Source organism: Gnatocerus cornutus, chromosome 5, assembly GCF_029298725.1.
Source record: "Gnatocerus cornutus isolate USDA-ARS CGAHR chromosome 5, icGnaCorn1.1, whole genome shotgun sequence".
Taxonomy (NCBI): Eukaryota; Metazoa; Arthropoda; class Insecta; order Coleoptera; family Tenebrionidae; genus Gnatocerus; species Gnatocerus cornutus.
This window is the reverse complement of record NC_142237.1, coordinates 17,608,532-17,632,375: the sequence shown is the minus strand read 5'-3', so window position 1 is coordinate 17,632,375 and position 23,844 is coordinate 17,608,532. Positions and strand designations below refer to the sequence as shown.

Sequence of the window (23,844 nt, the reverse complement as noted above, 5' to 3'; positions counted from 1 at the left end):
ATTTTTTATAAATGAATGAAAATAGTGCAATTACGATAGGCGTAGTATTGTGTTTGAAATGAGAGGGGCTAAACCTACCAAGATGCGATGAGGGATTAGAAAGGGGGGTCCAAGGCTCCAAGTATTACTATATAAACACGAACATTGGGGTCTAAATTCAGTCACCTTTTTTGGATTTAACATGAAGGTAACTAATTATTTATTTGAATCGTGTCTATGAAATGTGTTATTACTGAGTAAGTTTGTATTAAACCACTTTTATTTTTAGGTGTTCGTGTGCTTACTCGCCGTGGCAGCAGCCACCAATTTTGCTAACGGTAAGTCGCGGCAAATGCATTTTCAAAATTTTTTAAATTTGCGTCTATTTTATTCATTATGGTATTATTTCAACTCTCACCTAGATGCTATATAATTTATAACCATCATTATAATTCATTATTATTGTATAACTCAAATCCGAGACAAAATTAATTAAATCTCATGACAACGCGTCTAGCGAAAATTTCAAAGAAGCGCTACATTTGTACCTAACAATTAACTAGAGAAAGTACCATTCACCTACCCAAAGAACTGCCCTTTGACATTAAAACTTTTTCAGCCGGCTACATCAGTAGCGGAGGCGGTTATGGCGGCGGCGGCGGCTCCTCCGGCTGGATCAGCAGCGGCGGTGGTGGAGGCTGGTTAGGCAGCGGTGGAGGAGGCAGCGGCTGGAAATCTAGCGGTGGTTGGAGCGGCGGCGGAGGAGGAGGCAGTGGCTGGAAATCTAGCGGTGGTTGGAGCGGCGGCGGAGGAGGAGGCGGTGGCTACGGAGGTGGAAGCACCGTGAAAATCATCAAGATCATTGTTCCTAGCGGAGGCGGTGGTGGATTCGGGGGTGGCCATGGAGGAGGCGGTGGATATGGCGGTGGAAGCGGATGGAAATCTGGAGGAGGCGGCGGATGGATTGGCGGAGGAGGAGGTGGAAGCGGGTGGAAATCCGGTGGTGGTGGCGGTGGATGGAGCAGTGGCGGAGGAGGATGGAACAGTGGCGGAAGTGGATGGAGCAGCGGCGGAGGTGATAAACTTTTTTTGTAAAAAAATACTAAGTTGTTCTTTTAGGTAGTAGCGGCTGGTGGTAAACTGGAGAGTTTATGATTTCAGCTGAAAGCACCTCATCGCACAGTGATACAGTTCATTCAAATTTACATCCAAAATGTATATATTTTTTGTATTTTTTAAGTTAAATGTACCTACGTGTAAATAAATTTTTATAAAACTTGGATTTAGTTGTTTTGAATCAAAATTAAAATCATGAAATCTATAATAATATAATAAAACAAAAAACCTAAAAAAAGTAGAAAAAAGTAATTGAAAGCAAAATAAACTCCAAATTTATGCAACTATTTATACAAATGTGTGTTGAACACATTATTTTAACTTTCACGTCGCTGAATGTATCAACACTAAATTGTAAAAAGTTTGAACCCGAAATAAAAACAGAATGCTGGCAGTTGTAAGAACATAAACTACGAGCAACTGAATCAAATAAATTTATCATGTTATTCCAAATAAACTATTTTTTGGTTTTAATTGCAAATAGTGAATACCAATAAAAGTAAAAACCGTTTTTCTTTGCAAATTGACGCAATTTAAAAAGATTGGATCCACATTTTATTGTTTCTTTGTTTTATGCTGTGATAAGTCATAAAGTAAAAAGTTTACACATAAAATGAGGCTAATAAAACCAGCCATATTTCTGAGGGAAAGTAAACTCTCAAATACAAAATAAGAAATTTATTCCAAAGAGCATTATTTACAGCACAAAAAAATATAAAAATATTTACAAAACCGCAAAATGACCAATGACTCCAATGAAATCTGTACAAAATGGTGCTGCTTGAATCTAGCGTCGATTACCATCCGCCGCCGCCGCTGCCACCGCCTATAACAAACTTCTGAATAAGACACAGTTAATTAATGCATAGCTTACCGGATTTCCATCCACCGCCACCGCCACCGCCACCTCCATGTCCTCCATTGCCTCCGCCGTTGGGAACAATAATCTTGATAATCTTGATGGTTTGGCCACCACCTCCTCCACCACCCTGTTGCCATCCACCGCCTCCTCCTCCTCCACCTTGTTGCCATCCTCCGCCTCCACCACCTTGTTGCCATCCGCCGCCTCCTCCACCTTGTTGCCAGCCACCGCCTCCATTTCCTCCAGATTTCCAGCCGCCGCCTCCACCACCTTGTTGCCAGCCTCCTCCACCACCACCTCCTCCTAAAGGTTTCCAGCCACCGCCGCCGCCTCCGCCACCGCCGGATTGCCAGCCACCTCCTCCTCCGCCAGATTGCCAGCCACCGCCTCCTCCGCCGGATTGCCAGCCGCCGCCACCACCGCCTCCGCCGAGAAGACCGGCTGAAATTCGGGGATTATGAGTATTATTTGGTAATTTGTTGACATAACTTTCACTGAATTTATAAGTGAAGAAGTGTTAAGTGGCTTTGATAACCACATTAAAAATTCGCGATGTGTGACGACGTAATTATTACTTTACGTCTCTGGAGTTTGTCTAATTATTACGGACGACTGTGATAAAAGAAAGCAATTACAATAAAAAAATGTCAAAGAGAACAAAAACAAGTTAAATAGATATTACAAAAATAACAACAAACCTTCAGCGAAGTTAGCTGCCACAGCAACCACAAGAGCACAAACGAACACCTAAAACAATTATTATTTTTATTTTAATTCATTATTTTATTTTTGTTATTTATTTTTTACCTTCATGTTAGTTATCAAAAGGTAACTGATTTGAAACCCCTTCAGCCAGATTTTATATAGTAACAAAGCCCCCTCTTTCGCCCATTAATTGATTTTAACACTTTGGCCCCTCTATTTGCACAAACACAATAACTATATTCTATGGCAATTATGTTTGTTTTTCATCCTCACATATAAAAAAAATTTGTTGCATCAAACATTACACGAAAGTTACTTCCGCAGTGTTGAATTGAAGCAATCAGCGACACTATAAAACTATAATAAAACATTTAGACTCACTAGGACCATTATAGTTTACGCAAATTTATGACATTTTGAGGAAGTTTGCCAAAATCGGACCTGTGTGCCCAATTTCGAAGGTAATTTGGTAAGAAGGTCGACATTATTGGCAATGAGTCAAGTACGGTGTCTTGAGATGAGAATGGAACCAATCGATGGCTAATGAAAATTAACTGTTGCGAGGAGCTATGTAAACAAATTTGAATTCATTTTACCTTTCATTTTTGATTAAAAAGACCTTAAACAATAATTATGGAAAGCTTTTAAGTACGACTGCATTAGGAGAATCCTTGTGGCGCAATTTGAATTTTCTTGTGAAATAAAAATTGTAAATAAACGTACCCTTCGCGTTTTTATTTTTTGAAAGGACTTTTACTTTTTCTGTGATGCAACGACTTAAGTTATTGCAAATTTGAGCACAATGAAAAGCGTATCATCTGATAAGTTTGTAAGTTTTGTGAAGAAATGTCACACTCGGATTTCCTATGCAACAATATCTAGATCATTTTCTATTTTATTCAAGAAATGAAATATGTTATAAAAATATTATAGTTTTAGTTGATGTAGTTTTAGGGTATATAGTGGGTCCTCGATAATCCGGACGCAATATAACAGTGCTTCGGTTATCCGTGAATAGCCGAAAATGTTTAAAACATTAATATTATATTTAGTTGGTTTATCTGACTTTTGCATACAAATATGTGTTACCTTATTCACTTATTGCACTTATAATGCAACAGCGTAAACAGTTTATTTTATTCAAATTTTTAATGTATGAATGGCATCTTATTAATCGGTAGCATGTATGAAATTTTTTCAAGATTTATTTATTTTGTTTTTGCATTCCAAAATTCTGGCCTTTTTGAGTGTATGTACTTACATTATAAGATATAGAAATTTTAAAAATTAAAAATTTCCCATTAACAAACACTTATTTCAACAAAATATTTTGAAAATTGTGATAATAAGTACTTTACTCTACAAAACTGAGATTATTTAGTAAACGAAAACAAAGCAAAATTTTAATAGTTTTTTTAAAAAAACATTTTTAATACAGGTTTAAAAATGGTATTGAAGAAACTAAATAAATAATTTCAATTAACTGTGCATTTCTGTTATCCGGACTACGCTCAGTTTCGTTCTGCCTAGATAATTGAGATCGTACTGTAGGTACAAGCCTAATGCAAATTAGATTTATACAAGGTGTTTATAAATGTTTCTAGGATCAAGGATGGCTATAAAATGACAAAGAAATTTGCCGCTAATTATAAATGTGGGTTTAGATTTTTCAACTAACATTTGTAGTTAACCTTTAGTCCTACAGCAAAGTAAATTTTGACAAAAAACTGTTCTAGTTGTGGTTTGAAATCTGAAAATTAAAAACTTCTACATAAAACCGTAACTGAAACGTCGTTGACGATTTTCAAGATAGTTATATTCACTATAAAAAAAGCGGCAAAATGATGCTTGATGCTTGAAACATTTATAAACACTTTGTATATCTTTTTTAAATGTTCTGTAGTTATGCAAAATGGCAAAATAAAAACTAATTAAAAAAAATCGTTTTTATTTATAAAAAAATCACAAAAGATACATAATAATTATTATAGTCGTTTACACGTTATAAAATACTCCTAATATTCACAGATAAGTTCGTTGCTTTACATAAACTTATAACTAATAATGTCCAGAATATGAGCCAGAACTAGCTCCAGCAAAACCTAAAACAAAAAAAAATAACATTTTTTACGACCATCACCTCTGCATAACTTACTTGAACTGCCTGCATATGACCCCGCTTTGGCAAAAGAACCAGAACCTGCAACTCCCAATCCTCCTAATCCGTGTTTACCAAACAATAAGCCTCCAAGTCCCGCATCTGCACCACTTTGCGCGCCTCCATAACTTCCGCTTTGGCCCCCAGCGAAAGATCCAGCTCCGGCATGGGCGCCACTGTATGAACCAGCAGAACTGTAAGATCCTCCGTGACCCCCAGCTCCAAAAGGTGCTTTAATTCCATAGTTTCCACCACCGTGAGATCCACCGAAAGATCCTTTAACTCCGTAACCTCCGCCGCCTCCACCACCACTGTGAGATCCAGCAAATCCGCCGTAATTTCCACCGCCGGAACCTTTTACTCCAAAACCTCCTAAACCACCGCTTGAATATCCGAACGATCCGCCGGATGGAAAGTCTCTTCCTCCTGTGACTGAACCATCTGGTTTGTTGATGAGGACGCTTCCGGTGGCAAAACCTTCACCGGAGGATTCTGAGCCAGTTCCTGTTGTAAAAGTGCTTCCAGAATCTTTCCCGGAAGACACACTGCCGTCGGGTTTCTGAATTCCGACGTTTCCGGTTGCAAAACCACCACTTGATGAACCACCTCCTGTAGTGCCGTAGGTAAAGTCCTTTTCTGCTCCAGGTTTGTATCCTGATACTGCGCTGCCCGACCCACCAGTAGACCAACTACCAAATGGAATATCCTTTCCTCCAGTTAGTGTATCATCAGGCTTTTGGACGACCACACCTCCTGTGGCAAAACCACCACCACTGCCAGAAGACGAAGTTTCAGTAGGTTTCGGTTGAGTGTGACCATGCCCAGTTGCATAACCACCCTCTGTTGATATTCCAGTACCAGAACCAGCACTAGCACCAGAAATAGTAACAGATGAAGTATCTTTTTCGCCCGAAACAGTAGCCCCTCCTGTCGCAAAACTAGTGTCAAAACTACTGCTACTACTAGTAGTAGATGTCTCCACAGGTTTTGGTTGTGTCTGCACGCTATCGACGCCGCTGCTAGTAGATGAGCTACCAAATGATGTTCCAAACGACACAGATGAGGTATCTTTAACATGACTCTCTGGTTTTTGAACTTCTACGCCACCACTTCCAAATCCTGAGATTGATTTTTCAGCTTCTGGCAATACTTCTGGCTCTTCTTCAGCATGTCCATGATCAAATTCTGGTTTTACAACAGGTTTTTCCACAATTACACCACCAGTTGCATGCCCAGCACCAGCATGCGGTTTGTAACTTCCTACGAATATAAAGTCTGGATTAAGAGGATTGTAGCTTTCATGTGGCTTTGTGTGAATTGTACCACTTAAAACTGGTGGTTCAAGAATTAAGTGTGGTTTTGCTACGTGATAGTAGTGTCCATTACCTGGGCCATCATGTTTTTGCCATATAGGATGTCCAGAGTATTGATTCTCGGGTTGAGTATGATAACCGGTTCCAGTGGAGGAAACAGGATGAACTGGTTTGCTTTCATGAATACTTCCATGAGATCCTGGGAATGTTGGCTTTACATAGGAAGGGTGTTGAGGTTGTGGAGGATGGACAGAAGATGCTAACTTATAATCGTGAATACTACCATGTGGACCTGGAAATGGTCCTTTACAGCAAGGAACAGAACCAGCACTACCATGAGAGTAAGTTCCTCCAGGCGAAGCACTTGGAAGTAATGGTACAGAAGATGCAGGTTTACTACTGTGAATACTACCAGAAGGACCAGGGAAAGGTTTTTGATGTGAAGGAACATGGGAAATATAATCAGTTCCTTGAGATCCCGAAGTAATTCCTACTCCAACGCTTGAAACTGGTGGTACAGAAGACGCAGGTTTGCTGTCATGAATACTTCCAGAAGGACCCGGGAACGGGCCGTTATAATTTCCCCCAGATGATGGAGCAACAGGTACAAATACTGGAGGTTTACCGTGCGGGGTTTCATGATAGTAACTTCCTCCTACTCCAGGCGATTGTGGAACTGACGAAACAGGTTTATTGTCATGGATACTTCCAGACGGACCTGGTAATGTACCAACATAACTTCCTCCTGACGAATACGACCCTCCAGGAGCAGCAGGAACAAATAGTGTAGGTTTGCCTTGAGGAGTTTCTTGTTGGTAAGTTCCTCCTACTCCAGACGATTGTGGAACTGCAGGCACAGACGTAGCAGGTTTACTGTCATAGATACTTCCAGAAGGCCCTGGAAATGTACCAACATAACTTCCTCCAGAAGCAGTCGATGCGGGTTTGCCTTGAGAGACTTCTTGTTGGTAAGTTCCTCCTACTCCAGGCGACTGTGGAACTGCAGGCACAGACGAAGCTGGTTTACTGTCATGGATACTTCCAGAAGGACCAGGGAATGGACCGTTACAGCATGGTTTCTTTCCAGATCCATTTGTACCATATGTAGTAGAAACAGAACCAGTGGTAACTGGTTTGTAACTTCCAGATTCTGCTCCTCCGCTTATAAACGTTGAACTTGAACCAGAACTACTTCCTGCTGATACTGTTGAAGCGCCGCTGCCAACATTGTCTGGTTGGTTTTGGATGTCTGGAGATGTGAAAATAGGTGAGGATGTCGTTGGAAGAAGTGGTAACGGTTGAGCGTTATAACTTCCACCTCCGGAAGATCCTGCAATGGAATTAGCTGTGTTTCCTGTGGATGTCGCACCAGGTTCTTCAGTTTCTTTGACTGGAATTTCTTTAACTGTGCTTTCACCGTTTAAAGGGTTATTGCCGTCGGGGAACGGACCTATGTATATAAATCATTTGATCAGTAAAATGAAGTTCTAAACTGTCTGAGTTATTACCGTTAGATCCAGAAATTCCAATGCCTCCTCCAACGCCAAGACCTTGATTGAGATTTTCTTTTGGTCCGGCGAAACCGCTTCCGCTGGAACCTAGAGAGTTTCATAATTAAAACTTACATTTTCTTTGAGTGGTAATGCATACCAAAAGAACTTCCACTAGAAATTGCAGCACCACTAGAGCCACAGGCTTTATTTCCGAACCCGCAAACGCTTCCTGCACCGCCTATACATACAAGAGTAAGACTAATCAAATATTTATGAAGAAAATTACCTTGGCTTCCAGTTACAGTCGCTCCTCCATTTCCACTAATTTTTAATCCATCTGAAGAACCAATCCCAGTGCCACTACCAACTGCTAAAAACTCAGTAAACTAAGATTCTACTTTTCTATTTGTAGTATTTACCACCCGAACCACTGCACGCATTATTTCCACAACCACCTCCTCCGATGACTAAACTTCCGCTTCCACCGGTTCCTCCAAAACCGCCGCCACCACTTGCAGAGAAGCTTCCGGCACTGGCAAAACTCCCACTTTTAGAACCGCTGCTTCCACCAAAATTACCTGCTCCATTTCCTGTAAAACTGCCGCCTTTGTAAGCTCCATTTCCGGTTCCCGCTGATGCACCTCCAATAAGACCTGCACCAGCTCCAGCTGATGCACCAGCCTGCGCTAAATTCCCAACCAAGTCTTTGAATCCGGCACCGATGTCATTCAAAGAGCCACTGCCCGTGAACGACCCCGAACTTGAACTGCTGAAGGCTGAAGAAGAGGATTTTAGGAAAGTGGTCAAACACCAAAAAAAAGCAACTTACATGAAGATTGTGCCGAGGCTGATGACGAACCTGCCAAAAAAAATTGTTAAAAAGGGCAATTGAGACAGTGCAATTAGAACACTTTAAAAGATTTGGGGGATTGATTTGAGTACTTACTGAAGCTGCCGCTGAAGCCACCACCTTTGACGCCGTGCTCTTCCGCTGCAAAAATTAACAGTTACCGTCATTACATAAATTCCCACTTTTCACTTACACAAATTGATTGACACCACAGCTAGGAACAATACTGAATAAAATTTACGTTTCATGGTCAGCGGCGTAGTCGACAACTAATCAGATCTACAGGTTCGAGAAGACTACAATCCTGAAGGCGTCCAGCGCTTATTTATATTATAACGAGTTTGTGTAGGTAAAAAGTACCAACATAATCCGTGATGACGAAAAAAAATGATCTCGGCGCATCTACATCTCAGCTCGGTTTTTCTCGGTAATGCAAAGTTCAGAATAATTTGTGATTTCCAATGGCGTTCATACTTGATTTTATCTGAAACAATTTGTTGAGAGTGGTTAAAAGCCCAAATTCTGCAAGTGTTTTTTTTTATTTATAGTTCTTTGAATCTGTCATGAGGACAAGGTGATTTTGAGATGTGAGGACAATACCCAGAAGCCCACTCCTCAGCCTTTCCTGAAAACAAATTGGGCAAGATAATTTATTCCAATACCACCAGAATATAAAATAATTGATTTGTTTTCAAGTGTTCAATTATCGCGTCAATAGGTATGCATCGCTCAGTTTGGCACTCAATCGACACCTATTATTCAGAATTATTTATCGCGAAATATTACCATTAATCCTCCTCGTGTTGGTATTTAAGATTTTTTCCATACTAAATGGACACGAAATCGTGCTGTCATTATACTAATTGCCTGTTAAAAGTAACGGCTCCAAGTGATGGGAACTCCAATATCCCATTTTTTTCCTAAAAGAATCAACAGGTAGTACACATTTTAGTGGCCACGGTTGAATTAGCATAAGATGTACTAGAAATTGCGATAAAACTTGTCATTGTTTGCGTCAGAGCTGATCTATTTATCCAGTTTTGGCCCCAAATGCAGAAAGCATAATGTTAAATGAAATTGTGTAAGTGTTAAATAATTGTCGTATTTGGCCAACAATTTTGCATAAATTTGCATTCGTTAAGGACCTGTCATCCTACACAAAAATGACTAATGCCTGCACCCAACCGCGTTATTATCCTCGTTGACATTTAGTACAAGGATTTGATCCTGGATCTAAAAATAGGTTTTTTAGTAAAATAACACTGTTTTGATTAATTGTTTGGTTTTACTACAAAGACTTGTTTACAATCTCGTATATCATATTATGCAATTAAATATGACATGGAGTATGGAATTTCTCATCTCTTAGGTAGATAAATAATACTTCTATCTGATATGAATAAATTACATTAAGAGGTTTCCAGATCCACATATTGCAGTTTCGAAATGGGAGAGTTTAGTGCCTTAAGAGAATTTAAGCTTCATTTTAACAATTGTAGACTCACACGACTTATAAAGGTTAAGGCTGAACTGCTAAACTGTTAAAAAGCGAGAATTCATGGACATCTGCTTCAGTCCATTCAAATTTGAATGTTATTGCAGGCACATTTCTTAGAAACTTTCAAAATTTGGGTCGAACTCGAAAGACAATATAGAATTCAAAGATTCTCTCTGATGATCTTCGTTTGCGTTTAAAATATGTGGCCGAGCGCAAAGTTCTTTTGATTTTTTTATTATTTTTTTGATTATTTCTATAATTTTTCTTGAACGAACGAAATTAAATTAAAACAATTTTAGAAACTGCTTCTGTTTGCCTTGATCTCTTGAGTTTTAAATATTGTCAGATTTGGGATTTTGAATTTAACAAGTCCTCCAAATTGATTTAATCTGAATGTTCGATCTTCGGGGCTGATTATTGGAAAATCCGAGCTCTTCTTTTGGGGTCATTGCAGGTGAAAACATCCAACAAGGTCAGGCGACTTTTTTTAAAAAAGCATGTTTTATCGGCGTGTTATTATTGGTTCTTCTATCGTCACTAAAACTGCAATAAAATTTGTTTCTTAGGTATAATTCATAATCAAGTTGTTAAAGTCGTTACAACTTTTATTGTGCATCCAAAATCGACCTTTTTTAAGTTATCAAATCTCCAGACAAGAATCCGGAGTAATTTAAGCCGGAAATTTCAACTTTGATATTCTATAATAGCAATGAGCATTTTCGAAGTTTTATATTACTTGAACAATTAAAATGCAGGTTTCTGGGAGTTTCCAGAATTAATTACATATTAAGATAGAAAATAACATTAAATTTCATTTAAATCAAAAATTCCAAATTTCATATTATAAAATCTTTAAACAGTAGAAACACATGTCCATTTACCTCTGTAATTTAAGAAAAACAAATATGAATCCAGTCAAGGCAGTTTCCATTTTTCATCCTTCGAAGGCTATTTCAGGTTAATTTGACGCCACAGGAGTATTCTCCACCGTCAACATTTCTGCTGTGACGTTATCTATAAATATTCATATTTATAAAGCTTAAAAACAGTTTCATTGCCGGTCAATTTTGTTCTTCATCAACATCCTTGTTCAAACATTTCTGAGAAACTGACAAAAAAGCCCACGTCATTTAAAAATAGATTGGAGACGAAAAATTGAAGAGTTCTTTAGACAAGTCATAAAAATTGATAGAAAAACACTTAAAATGCACTTTGTTACCGTGTAGGCAGTTATTAACATTTTCGTATGATCTCATTCATATCCAGAAATATGTAGTTACTCTGACAATAAATGCGTCAAGAGTAATTTCTTTATTAGTAACGACCTTTTTAGTTTTCTTTATTTAGAAGCGGATCGTGCGTTAGCACAGTATAAATTTTTAATCCAATTTATCACATTAGTCATCTGGAAAGTCCGTGTTAGGTCAACAAATCAACTATGCACTAAACAATAAGAATAAATTTAACACGAAGGTTATTATTTATATCAAGAATCTGTATCAGATTCTAACTAAACAACCGTTACGGCTTTTATTAATTTGAGACACGGATCTTGTTGATTATTTAAATTTGATTTAATTAGCATCCTAGCACTAATTAGACAAAAATGATGGCCGGTAAAAAATCCTATTTGTTTTGAAAAGTAAACAATTTCTAGCAGCGAAAGTTTGTTTGGTCGATGATGTATTCGTAGCAAAATGAGAATACCCGTGACGGTCAATAAAAACACTTTACAAACTTACAATGACTATCGAAGTGATACGAAATGGATTAACAGTCTTCAGAGTAACAATCTTTCAGACTGGGATCAAGACGTCCCGAAAAGTTTACAAGAAATTTGTCTAGAAGCCATAGCAAGCAACTGGGAAGGTAAAATCGTGCTTTTTCTCGTAGTTTTACTGAAATAACTTCCAGCTAATCCCATTCTTGAGGAGATTCCACTGGTAGTCGATCATTGCTTCTTACTGGATGTTCTTCCAACTGCTTTACCACTGACTTTAACAGTCCCGAAGATCGATGACGATATTTACTGGAAGCGCTGCTATGTGGAAAAGTGGCCAAAATCAATACCAAACAATGTCCAGCAAGACTTCCAGATAACCGAAATTGTGAAAAACGGCAATGGAAATGGTAGCAGAAAACATAGCAGTAGTACCATCAGCCGGGACTTTTCCACAAACAAAAGAAAATGGAAAGAATGTTTTCTCGAAATGTACATCCGCGACTACCTCGAAAAGCTAAAACCCGAAGAATATGACGCTGAAAAAGTACCAAACGCGACATTTTTGCGGTTTCTGTTAATAATTATTTTTAGATGAAAGAACTCTCGGACTTGTGCAGCAACTTCGTCAAAAATTTAGACTTGAGGGAACTACAAGCTTCGGAAAATTCCTCAAATCGGATTCCTCTCAATGCGATTGTAACAGGGCTGGAAAATTTAACAGAATTGTCGATTTGTTTTAAACAGGTAAATATTTCTATTGAGAACATGTGAGTTCATAATTTGGAAGAGCAAACAAATTATAAATGGCAACGGCAGCAAAAAATCAAGGATAAAACAATTTGAGTAAATTGTAATTAGTTCTGAGAGAAAAACGCAGTTAATAATGAGACAAATGTGCGAAAAGAGTCATGTAGAAATTTCAATTTATTGGAAATAAATTGTAATGGATGAACTACGTTATATATCTTCCGTATTTTAATTTTTAAACATGATAACTGCATGTTAAAGAAGACAGGAAGTTTAAAACTGCGTATCTTGTTGCTAGACGTACGTTGGCGAAAAATTCACATGGGACGTGGTGAGGATTCCTGTCCAAGACATAAAACTCCTCGCCAAAGGCATAGAAAAATGCAATCTTAAAGTGTTCAGGTGAGTAATTCTTGTCGTTACTGAAGCAATTCAGATTGATTGTAGGCTAAAAAACTCGGAAATCGATGACGAAAAAGCCACCATAATAATGAAATCTTTGTTAAAACACGACTTGCAAACCCTGGACTTTTCCCACTGTCGCCTCTCCGACGATGCCTCCGTTGCCCTAAGCAAATTCTGTCTTCACAACTCAGTTCAAGAATTAATTTTAGCCAATAACCGAATAGGTAAATTTCTAATTGTAAAAACTTTCGTAACGACTCTTTTACCAGGTCCCAAAGGTGTTGAAGCTCTCTGTTTCGCTCTTTGTCAACGAAACTCGCTTGTAACATTGCTAGATTTAAAGTTAAATCCTCTTGGAGACACCGGCGCTGGTCATCTAATGAAGTTGCTCCAGTTAGATGTTAGAAATATGAAAAGTTTATTGTTGAACGGTTGTGGAATCAAGAACTTGCCGGCTCTCGGTGACATGATTGAGCATAATTCGAGTTTAGATCATCTTAATATCAGTAATAATTGTTTGGGTCAGGTAATTATTTTAATTTTATTAAAGCGGATGCGGACTTTCCATGTGGGAATTCATATTACACGAGATCTTTATAATAATTCATGTAAACATGAATCTGCAATTAATATGCCAAATGAGTACTTAAGACCGCCTGCATTTCTTGTGGAGAATAATAAATTCAGTGTTATATATTATATTAACGACAAAGGTGCAGTATAATTAATTGTTTATTACCAATCATCAAACTAAGAACCTTGATATTCCTATTAAATTGCACATAACTAAATTACCGGCACGTCTAGCGCTGGATGTCTTTTCTAAGTTCGAAGAACATCAACTTTTTATCACCGGTTACAGGAAATGGGCAAAATTATTCTACAAGGTCTCCGATACAATACCTCGCTAACGAAGCTAGACGTCCGAATGTGTAAATTATCTCCAGAAGACGAATTTTCAATTCTTCAAAGAATCGATAAAAACAAAATAGCCAAAAGATGTCCAAGAACTAAGAAGAAACCCATTATTATCGAACCACAATACAGTTTCGAAATTACAGAAGAGTTATTAAGTGAAATTGAAAATGCCTTTGAAAAAATTAACGAACCTGAAGAGGATGAGGCAGAATTAGTAGAAGCAATTTGAAAGTGGGCGTCTTTACAACAAGAGAGCCGTTTTTGCTATCGGTGTTAATAAAATGGGCCCCAAAAAAAGCTTGAAAACATAAAAGGATGCTATAAAATGTTATTTTTACCACTCTTAAGAGCTAATTAGAGTTGTTTATCGAACATGGATATTACGTTAAAAGTGTAAAATTTGCTCCTAACGTTTTTTAATTATAACTTGTTAGGAATTACAAAGTGTATCAATGAATTTTACGTGCAGATATAATTAACAATCAGTGGATGTTTAATTCACGGGTCAATTCTTTAATTAAGCGTTACATAAAAGAAAATAAGAGATCTTCGTCGAAATATACATATTTTTTATTTTATATAAAGCTGCTTCCAAGGTTTAGCTCTGATTAATAAATTAATTAAAGAATGTGGGTGTAATAAATGTAGTCTACTTTACAATTAAAATTTGTATAAATGGCATGGTCTAATAAACATTATTAAATTTAAGTTATTTATAGGAGTAAAATCTGTCGATGTTTGTAATTCCTGTTTTAGACTTATTAAACTTGATTTTCTGTAGTTAAAATAGTTATTTATAAATATAAGACTTTTTTAATAAACAGACAGCATCGTTTCTATAACGCTTTTTTTTTCTTATAGACCTTGAATTACATCAGTGAGTCATCACTGATTACAAATTTTATTTATCTAGTCGGTAGGCATATTATGAACCTGTTTAACATAACTTACAAAAGTCAGATAATTGACAGATATTAAGAAATGACCGACTAAGTCAAACCCACCTTATCACTGGCTGATTTATAAATCTATTGATACAGCGATCTAAGCGAAGCAAGACAACAGTCGAAAAAAATTAGGTAATGTTAGCGATAACCGTATATTTTGTTTGAACTCGATAAAAAATGATCCAATTAAGGACCAAAACAAACATTACATGTTTCTGAATGTTTTTACCATTATCCATGTCGGATTCTTTTTTTATGAATTAGTTTTGTACACTAATTCAAAAATATCTCCCTTTTTTTCTGTTGGATGGAAGGAGAAAAACAAACCATTTCTGTCAATCAAATTTTTATTTTTAATTACAAATAAACCAGAATCAATGTAGTCCAAATATAAAATTATATGAGAACTAAACTAATCCCATTATTTTTTCGCAGGAGCTTTCTTCACAGCTTTTTTTGGTTTGCCAGACTTGGCTTTCAAAATTGCTTGCCTCCTTCTTGCTTGCAATTTCGCCGATCTGATGATGGGCGATGTTTCAGGGAGAACCACCTATAAAATCGTGACATTAGAATTACTACAAACACAATAAAAAATAAAAAAAAAGTTAAAAAATCAGAGCTTTTGATTGAAAAATCAGTGATAATTCATAAACACGGACCAAAAGCAAATCATCATTTTAATTTCTTTTTCAACTGAAATTTTAAAAGTTTTCTCACCTTCCGCTTCTTAGCCAAAACTTCATCTCTACTAGCTTTGCGTTTTTGACCTGTCAGAATTGCTTGACGTTTCAATACAGCAGCGTATGGGTTAAGACGCAACATAGCTCTTGTGTTGGTCAATGGATTGAGACGACGTACACGACGAACAACCTTCTTCCTGCAAAAAAAAGTTAACAAACTTAGAAAACATTCAAAACATAATCAACTTATCAAAGAGTAAAAACGTTCAGTAAAAATGTCAACGTATAAAGTTAAGTAATCATTGATTATCATAACCCAGTGCTCAAAGCGTATCATCATATAAAAAAATAAAATAAAAAATAGAAATTTCCAGATACGTACTGTGGTACACGCAAAACTTTCTTAATTTCATCAGCCTTCAACAAACGAGCCAAATCAGTGTTAGACATTTTTGGTTGGGGCAAGTTGTAACCCTTCTTGTCAGCAGATGCAGTCTTCCAGCTGCCGAACAGCTTGTCTAATCTCTGGAAAGCGGACTCGGTCCAGATGACGAAACGTCCAACGTGACCACCAGGAGCCAATTTCAAAAGGTTGAGTTTTTCCACGCTGATCAAATCGATTCCAGGGATGTTGCGGAATGCGCGGCGAAGGCCTTGATCTTTGTGATAAACCACCAAAGGACCACGACGTTGGATACGCCTCCTGTTACGCATTTTACCTTTGCCGGCGCGGAAGCGCTGGCTCTTGTAGACCTAGTACAAAACACCAGTTAGAATAAGAATTAAAATTATGTTGGTATTACCTTCTGGATATCTGGCCAGGCCTTGATGCGTCTCAAAAACTGCACAGCTTGTTTAGTCTTGGTCAGCTCTTGGACCTTGTCTGAGACCACCAAAGGCAATTCAGGCACCTGATCAATAACATGTCCCTTGCTCAAAACCAAGGCGGGGACACCACTGGCGGCAACAGCAGAGGCCAAAGCGTACCGGCGCTGGTTTACATTTACGCGTCTATGCCAACGACGCCATGGTTTAGTCGGCGCAAACATGCGACCTCCACGACACATGTTACCAAAAGCACCCTGGCCAGAGCGATGAGTACCACCACCACGGACACGCGGGATACGTGCAACGGCACGACCGGTACCCCATGACTCGGCTGAAGTCTGGTGACCTATACAACTTTTGATGAGTCTTAAATCAATGCGGGGGCTTCTGAGCCTTACCAGCTTTGTCGCTGACGCAGTAAGCTTGGCGATGGTTCATGGAGAGTTGCTGATGGACAAAGTTGACGACATCGGGTCTGATGGGGGCTTTGAAGACAGCTGGAAGGGCGACAGTCTCCCCTTTGACTTCTTCAGATTTCTCATTGTACACGCTCACCAAGGGGCGTGCGGTGGCTAGCGACTAGGAGAAAAACCAATTAGAAACTTAATGGAAATAACAACAAGTTTGTAGGAAGAACAGCGAGAAATCAGAGCTTTTGATTAGTATAATCAAGAGTATTCAGAAACACGGACCAAAAGCAAATCATCACGGAATCTAGAAGAAGAAATGTTGCGGACACGTGGTCACAGCATATTTACATGAAATTTGACAAAAGTACTAAATTTTACGTTAAATTACCACACACAGGTGTTCAAAAAGTAATAATTTATTGATTAAGTTTGAAAAAAGTTATTTAAAACTTACCATTTTTTGTAAAACTTAAAACTATTTTCCACTAGTCTCACACATCAAGCGAACACAACGTCCGCCATGCAAAAGGAAATGGCCATGTTGTCAGTCGATAAAGTAGGAATATAGGAGTTGGCAGCTTCCGCTGAAAAAGCGGTAAATTTAAATTCTTTAGTTATGAATAGCGTTTTTTAACTTTCTATTTCGATCACTTTAGTTCAGGAAAGTGTTCGGTCCGGTAACATATTGACTGTCAACAGGTAAGTTTTTAGGAAAGATAATAAGTTTAGTTATCAATTCTAAAATTCCTAAAATAAAAATCTATTAGAGTATTAAACTTAATATCTATGCAATAATGAATCATATATTTTTTGAGTTCACATTTTTTCACGTTTTTGGTTTAAATTCAATAAAACAGTTAAGTAAGCTACTTGAAAATTTGGTCAACAGAAATGATTGTAACATTTGAGCACATATTTTCTTTTATATTTTAACGGTTAAAAACTAAATGTAGGTCACTGATTTTCTTACGGTTACGACGCATTCCTATTTAAGCGCGAGAAAAGCAATAGCGCAAACGCATATTTCTATCTGTAGTGGCAGTAGACCAGGAAATGTCAAGCTTCCAGTATTCAAAAAATCACAAAAAACCTAAATTAAAATTTAATTAAAAAAAACAATTTTTGAATCTGGGATAGGAAAGACCGGATTCTTCGCAAAAAAAAGGCAGAAAAACCATTGCGCGCACCGCGTTTTTCTAATCTGACGTAGTTTCGGAGATATCAAACAATAAAAATTCGATAAAACATTAAACATGAAATAATTATAAAAATTTATACAATCAAAATATAATTTTTGTCAAAAGAATAAAAAAATTTGACCCCAAAACTGTTTTTTAATAATTAAATTCAGGTTCAGTAGAAATAACAGTTTTCACGCACATGCGCATGACAGACCCAAGATATTCAAGTTGTCAAATAACATTACACGTCGCCTGATTTTTATTAAATAATCATTAAAATGGGGCAAAAATTCCAATATGATGAAAGTGGCTCCACGTTTTTTTATTTTTTACTCTCGTTTCTAGCTTTGGTTCTCATCCCGGCGACGTTATACTATTGGCCACGAGAAAAAAGAAGAGGTAACCTAACCTCCTAGAATTTCAATTTTAAAATATGGAATACTAATAAGTATTTTTTTGACCTTGTTTTAGATCCAGACGAAGAGAATAAAAAATGTCATTGCCCCAACTGCGTAAAGAAACGAGAGTTCCAAAAAACTGCGGATCCATGGAAAGGCACAAAAAAAAACTTAATCAAATTGGTTATAATAATTGGCTGGATTTTATTATTGTTGTTAGCCTACAAAGTGTCTCAATTTGATTACGAAATGGCGAATTTTGATCCTTACGAAATATTAGGCATCCCATTAGGGGCTAGCCAGGGTGAAATCAAAAAAGCTTACAGGAGATTGTCTCTTATCCTCCATCCTGATAAAGATACTGGTGATGAAAAGGAGTTTATGAAACTATCAAAAGCCTATCAAGCTTTGACTGATGATGAAGCTAGAAAGAACTGGGAGAAATACGGCAACCCTGATGGTCCAGGGGCTATGAGTTTTGGAATAGCCTTGCCATCATGGATTGTAGAAAAGGAAAATAGTGTATGGGTACTAGGTCTCTATGCTCTTGTCTTCATGGTCGCTCTTCCCATTGTTGTAAGTCACCACAATATATTCCCCATTGGTTTCTCACCCCATTTTCACAGGTGGGTACTTGGTGGTACCGCAGCATCAAATTCACAGATCAAGTCCTGTTAGATACAACTCAGATGTACTATTTCTTTTTCCATAAGACCCCCAGCATGGCCTTGAAACGTGTCATCATGATCCTTGCAGCCAGTTTGGAATTCAACAAGAAACACAATTCTGAAATAGTAGAGAGACAATCCGACAATGAAGAAGTCCCTCAACTTATCAAGAAATTGCCAAATCTAAGTGAAAAAAACAAAGAACCCCCTTTATGTTACACCTACAGTATTAAGGCTCGTGCTATAATTCATGCTCATTTATCGCGCATACCTCTGAATCCCAACACTTTAGAAGTAGATAGGAGATATCTTATAGCGAAATGTCCATATTTAATCCAAGAACAGGTCAATTGTGTCAATCAGCTCATCGTGCTCGCCTATAATCGCAGAAGTAAGACATTTGGTTGAAAAAGTATTGTTTGTAACTTTTGTGTTGCAGTACAAAGACTACCCACTATTGAAACTATAGAAAACTGTATGAAATTGTGCCCAATGATTGTCCAAGCTCTGTGGGAATTTAAATCGCCTTTGCTTCAGTTACCACATGTTAATGAAGAGAATTTAAAGTATTTTAGCAACAAGAAGAAGCCAATCAAGTCTTTGCAACAGTATGCACAACTGAAGAAGGAGGAGAGGAGGAACATCTTGAAGCATTTGAGCGATATGCAGTATGAAGATGTTAACAAAGTTCTTGGAAACATGCCTTATATTGATTTCCAAGTCAAGTATGAAGGTAAGAATTGGTAAAATATTTAAATGTTTGCGTAATTTGTTTTTTGGGAAGTGCAAAGTTCTAAACAAAGCAAATCTCGACCTTATGGGAATTTTTTATGGTTTGTTGACTTGCCATAAATTAAATAACTACTAATAAGTGTAATTGTTTCCACTGTATTAATTTTTATGTTCCCGTAATCATTTGAATGCCAATGCAATTGCGATAACCGAATTTTTTAAATCGTTTATAATCTCAAGTTCATTTTTTACCAATAAAAACCGGAAATTGCGTTTTTTGCAGCAAAAAACATTTGTTATGAAATCACCTGCAATATCATCATTTTATTTACAATTTTCATGTCTCTTTTAGTAATGGACGATGAAAATCCCACCGAAGTGACCGCCGGCGCCATCGTCACAGTCATAGTCACCCTAATCCGCAGAAACATGAGCAATCTGTTTGGCGACGAGACCGCTGAAGACAATAACCTCAGCAACGAAAACAGCGTTGAAGCAGAACCAGTGAAAGAAGGTGCGGGAGAGGCAGAAAGTCAAGTTGCAGCCGCCAAACGTCCTGCTTGGTTGAAGCAGAAGCGTGGAGGTGGAAAAAAGAGTAAGAAGACCAGCAAACAGACTAAACCGGCTGCTGGCATTAAACCAAAAGTAGAAGAATCGCCGGCAGCTGACAAGAAAAAAGCCAAAGAAGACAAAAAAGAAGAACGTCCGAAGGTAGAGAAAATCAAGGATGAAGAGTCGAAAGAGGAAGAGAGTGAAATATCGGATGTGAGTGACGCTGAGACTAACGATAAGTCTTCGGAGGATGACAGTGCGCGGAAGTTTAAACATGAAGATGAAGATCAAGAGGATCAGGAGTGGGCCAAGTTCCAGAAGCTGCACGAGAGGGAGAAGGCTCTGCAGGGGAAGTCAAAGAACTCGCATCCTGTGCATAGTCCGTTCTTCCCTAATGATAAGCAGGAATATTGGTGGACGTACATTTGCGATAGGAAGTCTAGGACGCTTTTAACAGTGCCTCATTACGTCACCAGTTTAATAGATCAAGAAGTCGTTCATTTAAAAGTAAAACAACTTTTATTCCATTTCTCGTTATAAACTAAACTTTTTTCAGTTCACTGCTCCAAACTGGGAAGGAGTTTATTCCTTCGCCGTTTGTTTGCGATCGGACTCCTATATTGGATTTGATCAACAAAAAGACATAAAACTGGATGTCAAAGCAGCGCCTGCAGAGATTACAGAGCATCCGCAATGGGAGGATTTAGAAGAAGAAGAAGGCTCGGCGAAAGAAGATGCGCACGAATCGGAATACACCACCGATGAAGATTTATCCGAAGGTGACGACTGATTTAACAACGCAATCAAAGAAAGACTTAGAAATAGCATTTATGTTGTGAACATTCTGGTCAGTCTTTAATCAGGCTCGTAAATTTTCACAATTATAAATAACTTGGTACTGGGCTAATGTCACTTGTATTTATATTTGTATGAAAAAAATTTAAATTTAAAATGTGTTTTATTCACTGGGACTGGAGTTTAAATAAGATTACTCGCTTCCTTTGTAACTTAAATTCATTATTATTTCAACATACAACAATTACTGATGATGACGGTCCTTATAAATTAATTCGAAAATATACATGTAGAAATTTCAACCACACAATTAAAAAATTAATATAATTTAAAACGATATAGAATACAGAACATAGATAGAAATTAGAGTACAATGCAAAAACATTAGTCGTCTTAAAGTGATATACGCTTCGCAGAAACGGCCCAATTAAGATTAGTAATTATACTAAACAAAAAGTTCATTATTTTCTATAAGTGGCGTCTTGGCCACTTCAAAAAATATTTTATGAGAGTACTTGTTTCTTACAGTCATTAAAGGATTTTTTGGCTTCTTGTGAAGACAGTCGTTCAATAGCGTTGCCGCGTTTTTTATCTCCTCTAATTTATATCCTAGAAAGAAATTTAGAAACAATAAAAATCAAGTTCCTAAATTACCTGAATAGAACTCCAGAGGCGGCGTCCAACCGCTGATTTTCTTCATTTTCAAAGCTAAATACAGCGAAGCAGCAGCTAGCTTGGAGTCACGCACAGTAACAGTAGTGTACTCCATCAAAGAGTGTTCTAAAATGAACCTTGCTAAAGTAAGAACTGGCATGGTGATTTTGGCACACTAAAAAGTAAACAGTAATAAATCAGTCACTAAACATTACTACCATTACTCTAGCATATCTCCTGAGAAATCTGTAACTAAGGGGAATACCCAAGTTAAAATCACAGACTTTCAACAAATTGATTTCCATGCGAACGAGCTCGCGGCGAGTGTACGCCCCATCGCAAATGTAGAGAAAATCGTCGATTGCTGGAGGAATTCTTTCGTCGTATTTACTAGCAATAAACATGGAAGCGGCGCCCACCAACTGAAGAGTTTCTTTACCGACAGTCATCCTACTTAGGTAGAGATCTACGAGTTTTACACCTAGATAGAGAGTCTCGTGGTTGAGTTCGAAACTTTCTTGGACTTCCACCATCCAGTCTACCAGAAGAGATCGCATCCAGGCAGTAAGACAGACTTGCCGGTCCATGTAATCGGGGATTTCGAAATGTGGCTAAAATATTTTCTCAGAATGGCAATAAGTTCTTCAGATAGTTACCTCTCTGCTCTTCATGTAGTTGAAGATATCCATCGCATAGTGTGATACTTGGAAAGTGTCGTTCCAGTTTTCTTTATCAAAGTCTACGATTCCTTCAGGGACCTCGTGGTTTCCTAAGTTCAGTTTGCTCTCCAACTGTTGGGCCATCAACGACACCAACGAGGTGTTGGCATCGGACGACCTTTCCTTGGATCTGCTCCTGTCTTCCCTAATTTTTCCACTGGAACTAATTGAGTCATTTCTGAAAATCATCCCATCATCATAGCAAATATTCATAAAATTCAACTTACAGTTCTTCCAAAGCAGAAGAATAAAGAGACTCTTCAGTCTTTTCAAACTCATTGCTTAATCTTGTCTTAATTCTAGCCACATTGGCCTCCTTTAAAACCTCCTTTGGTTTCACAGCAGTATGATTAGACCCCACATTTTTCAGCCCAGCTCTCGTCACGACCCCGTGAATACACGGCGCGTTCGGCGGGGGCACATTCTCGCTAGCTTTAGGTTTAACTACAGTTTTCACTGAAGGCAGAGTTTTAACTTGTGCTATCGCTTTTTTGATGGGTTGTTTCGTTGCCGCGGCCTTCTTCTTCTCATCGGCCTTCCCGAAGTTGGTGAGGTCACCCATCGCGGTTCTTTTGACATTTTCTTTGACTGGAGAAAACTCGGCTTTTCGTTTCGCTCGGGCTGTTGATACCGACGTTCTACTTCTAGTAGTGATTGCAGCGGGTTTTTGGATTGCTCGGGGCGGATTAGGAAGAACCCGGTTCACTTGTTTTAGGGGGGCCATTCCTGAGAAAAACTGGAAAAAAGGAAGAAATCAAAAATGGTCATCATGTGGGCAAACACGTACCTCAGTTACAACTTTCATCACACAAAAAGGGGCGTTTTATGACGAAAGTCCTTGCGAAAGAAAAAAAAACGAAATAAACACACATTGTATAACCTCACCCTGGCCAAAATTTTAGTAAATTATGAGTAATTTCTAGATACCAGATTAAATGTAATGATAAATATTCAAACTGGTCGGTTTTTATTGCAGAAACATGAATCAAAGTTAGTAAACATGCAGTGTAACCTACCCCAAACAAACCTTTACCGCCTTTTTCCCAATACTCGAAATCGCAAGTTTTCCCAAAAATCCAGTTAAACGATGAAATTACACGCTCCGAAACTTATCAAACGTTAAAATACCACAAGAAATGTTAGAAAAACAAGCAAAAAGTTCGTTAAATGTCGCTACCACACCGCCGACAAAAACGTTAGAACTTAAATTAGAATGATAAAATTCTTGACGCTGCTAATTAAAACTAAGAAGAGTAATGTCTAAAGACCACGTACCTTATAAAATGAGTGTAAATTTTTGGGTAGAAAATGTACAAAATATTGTAAAATTCACATGAGAAGTTCGTTGATGTTTAGCTGATTTGAAGCTTTCAGCTTTCAGTTGTTTTGAACCGTTTAACAGCTTGCACCTCATTGGTCGGATTCAAATTTGGGGAGTAGGGAAAACCCCGGTAAATTTAAATTAAATTCTATTTTTAACAAATTTCGGGTTAAGTGTCACTCCAAATTTAAC

General features: G+C 37.8%; 5 protein-coding genes and 1 non-coding gene across 11 annotated transcripts; 2 read left to right on the top strand and 4 right to left on the bottom strand.

The window, feature by feature from the left end:
- Nucleotides 1-4,593: 4,593 nt before the first annotated feature.
- Nucleotides 4,594-8,811, bottom strand: LOC148175250 (uncharacterized). 3 transcript variants are annotated; one of them, XM_088036260.1, is made up of 10 exons: nucleotides 8,670-8,810; nucleotides 8,573-8,617; nucleotides 8,456-8,485; nucleotides 8,046-8,402; nucleotides 7,913-7,996; nucleotides 7,784-7,864; nucleotides 7,642-7,731; nucleotides 6,207-7,583; nucleotides 4,818-6,080; nucleotides 4,594-4,764 (listed from the first exon to the last, which is right to left on the bottom strand). In XM_088036260.1, exons 1-10 carry the CDS (start codon nucleotides 8,722-8,724, stop codon nucleotides 4,721-4,723), a joined length of 3,426 nt encoding a protein of 1,141 aa, XP_087892386.1. In that variant the 5' UTR covers nucleotides 8,725-8,810; the 3' UTR covers nucleotides 4,594-4,720. The 3 variants fall into 3 exon arrangements, with proteins under 3 accessions (XP_087892386.1, XP_087892384.1, XP_087892385.1); XM_088036258.1 differs by having other exon boundaries at nucleotides 4,818-7,583; nucleotides 8,670-8,811; XM_088036259.1 differs by having other exon boundaries at nucleotides 4,818-7,583; nucleotides 7,913-7,993; nucleotides 8,670-8,811.
- Nucleotides 8,812-11,665: 2,854 nt separating this feature from the next.
- LOC148175249 (dynein regulatory complex subunit 5-like) lies at nucleotides 11,666-14,433 on the top strand. Its single transcript, XM_088036202.1, has 7 exons — nucleotides 11,666-11,843; nucleotides 11,889-12,241; nucleotides 12,289-12,441; nucleotides 12,743-12,846; nucleotides 12,892-13,073; nucleotides 13,119-13,375; nucleotides 13,712-14,433. Exons 1-7 carry the CDS (start codon nucleotides 11,672-11,674, stop codon nucleotides 13,994-13,996), a joined length of 1,506 nt encoding a protein of 501 aa, XP_087892328.1. The 5' UTR covers nucleotides 11,666-11,671; the 3' UTR covers nucleotides 13,997-14,433.
- Nucleotides 14,434-15,043: 610 nt separating this feature from the next.
- RpL4 (ribosomal protein L4) lies at nucleotides 15,044-17,201 on the bottom strand. Its single transcript, XM_088036203.1, has 6 exons — nucleotides 17,087-17,201; nucleotides 16,621-16,801; nucleotides 16,198-16,568; nucleotides 15,777-16,147; nucleotides 15,432-15,591; nucleotides 15,044-15,264 (listed from the first exon to the last, which is right to left on the bottom strand). Exons 1-6 carry the CDS (start codon nucleotides 17,087-17,089, stop codon nucleotides 15,136-15,138), a joined length of 1,215 nt encoding a protein of 404 aa, XP_087892329.1. The 5' UTR covers nucleotides 17,090-17,201; the 3' UTR covers nucleotides 15,044-15,135.
- On the bottom strand, nucleotides 15,324-15,395 carry LOC148175248 (small nucleolar RNA SNORD18). The gene has a single exon (XR_015770221.1). It is a non-coding gene; the product is annotated as a small nucleolar RNA SNORD18 (small nucleolar RNA).
- An 811-nt stretch (nucleotides 17,202-18,012) lies between the features above and the next one.
- Nucleotides 18,013-21,115, top strand: Sec63 (translocation protein Sec63). Its single transcript, XM_088035294.1, has 6 exons — nucleotides 18,013-18,212; nucleotides 18,285-18,787; nucleotides 18,838-19,270; nucleotides 19,319-19,612; nucleotides 19,964-20,670; nucleotides 20,720-21,115. The coding sequence occupies exons 1-6, from the start codon at nucleotides 18,092-18,094 to the stop codon at nucleotides 20,951-20,953; spliced, it is 2,292 nt and encodes a 763-aa protein (XP_087891420.1). The 5' UTR covers nucleotides 18,013-18,091; the 3' UTR covers nucleotides 20,954-21,115.
- A 48-nt stretch (nucleotides 21,116-21,163) lies between these two features.
- Nucleotides 21,164-23,751, bottom strand: CycB3 (cyclin B3). Of its 4 annotated transcripts, none has more exons than XM_088035297.1 (7): nucleotides 23,607-23,751; nucleotides 23,119-23,168; nucleotides 22,559-23,067; nucleotides 22,269-22,494; nucleotides 21,837-22,223; nucleotides 21,613-21,787; nucleotides 21,164-21,567 (listed from the first exon to the last, which is right to left on the bottom strand). In XM_088035297.1, the coding sequence occupies exons 2-7, from the start codon at nucleotides 23,134-23,136 to the stop codon at nucleotides 21,404-21,406; spliced, it is 1,479 nt and encodes a 492-aa protein (XP_087891423.1). In that variant the 5' UTR covers nucleotides 23,137-23,168; nucleotides 23,607-23,751; the 3' UTR covers nucleotides 21,164-21,403. The 4 variants fall into 4 exon arrangements, with proteins under 4 accessions (XP_087891423.1, XP_087891424.1, XP_087891422.1 ...); XM_088035298.1 differs by having other exon boundaries at nucleotides 22,269-22,488; XM_088035296.1 differs by having other exon boundaries at nucleotides 22,269-22,509; nucleotides 23,607-23,750.
- Nucleotides 23,752-23,844: the final 93 nt, after the last annotated feature.

Excerpts from the sequence above, each read along its gene's own strand:
- LOC148175250 (XM_088036258.1), bottom strand. The coding sequence starts at position 8,724 with ATGAAACGTAAATTTTATTCAGTATTGTTCCTAGCTGTGGTGTCAATC. Across the intron at positions 8,403-8,455 it reads AGCCTCGGCACAATCTTCAT|CCTTCAGCAGTTCAAGTTCG; the intron begins GTAAGTTGCTTT and ends CCTCTTCTTCAG. Across the intron at positions 7,865-7,912 it reads GACTGTAACTGGAAGCCAAG|GCGGTGCAGGAAGCGTTTGC; the intron begins GTAATTTTCTTC and ends TTGTATGTATAG.
- LOC148175249 (XM_088036202.1), top strand. The coding sequence starts at position 11,672 with ATGAGAATACCCGTGACGGTCAATAAAAACACTTTACAAACTTACAAT. Across the intron at positions 12,847-12,891 it reads TGCAATCTTAAAGTGTTCAG|GCTAAAAAACTCGGAAATCG; the intron begins GTGAGTAATTCT and ends GATTGATTGTAG. Across the intron at positions 13,074-13,118 it reads TTTAGCCAATAACCGAATAG|GTCCCAAAGGTGTTGAAGCT; the intron begins GTAAATTTCTAA and ends CTCTTTTACCAG.
- RpL4 (XM_088036203.1), bottom strand. Across the intron at positions 16,569-16,620 it reads CTGCGTCAGCGACAAAGCTG|GTCACCAGACTTCAGCCGAG; the intron begins GTAAGGCTCAGA and ends AAAGTTGTATAG. Across the intron at positions 15,265-15,431 it reads TTTTGGCTAAGAAGCGGAAG|GTGGTTCTCCCTGAAACATC; the intron begins GTGAGAAAACTT and ends ACGATTTTATAG.
- Sec63 (XM_088035294.1), top strand. The coding sequence starts at position 18,092 with ATGGGGCAAAAATTCCAATATGATGAAAGTGGCTCCACGTTTTTTTAT. Across the intron at positions 18,213-18,284 it reads GCCACGAGAAAAAAGAAGAG|ATCCAGACGAAGAGAATAAA; the intron begins GTAACCTAACCT and ends ACCTTGTTTTAG. Across the intron at positions 20,671-20,719 it reads AAGAAGTCGTTCATTTAAAA|TTCACTGCTCCAAACTGGGA; the intron begins GTAAAACAACTT and ends AACTTTTTTCAG.
- CycB3 (XM_088035296.1), bottom strand. Across the intron at positions 22,224-22,268 it reads ACTACATGAAGAGCAGAGAG|CCACATTTCGAAATCCCCGA; the intron begins GTAACTATCTGA and ends AAAATATTTTAG. Across the intron at positions 21,788-21,836 it reads TTCTCAGGAGATATGCTAGA|TGTGCCAAAATCACCATGCC; the intron begins GTAATGGTAGTA and ends TTTACTTTTTAG.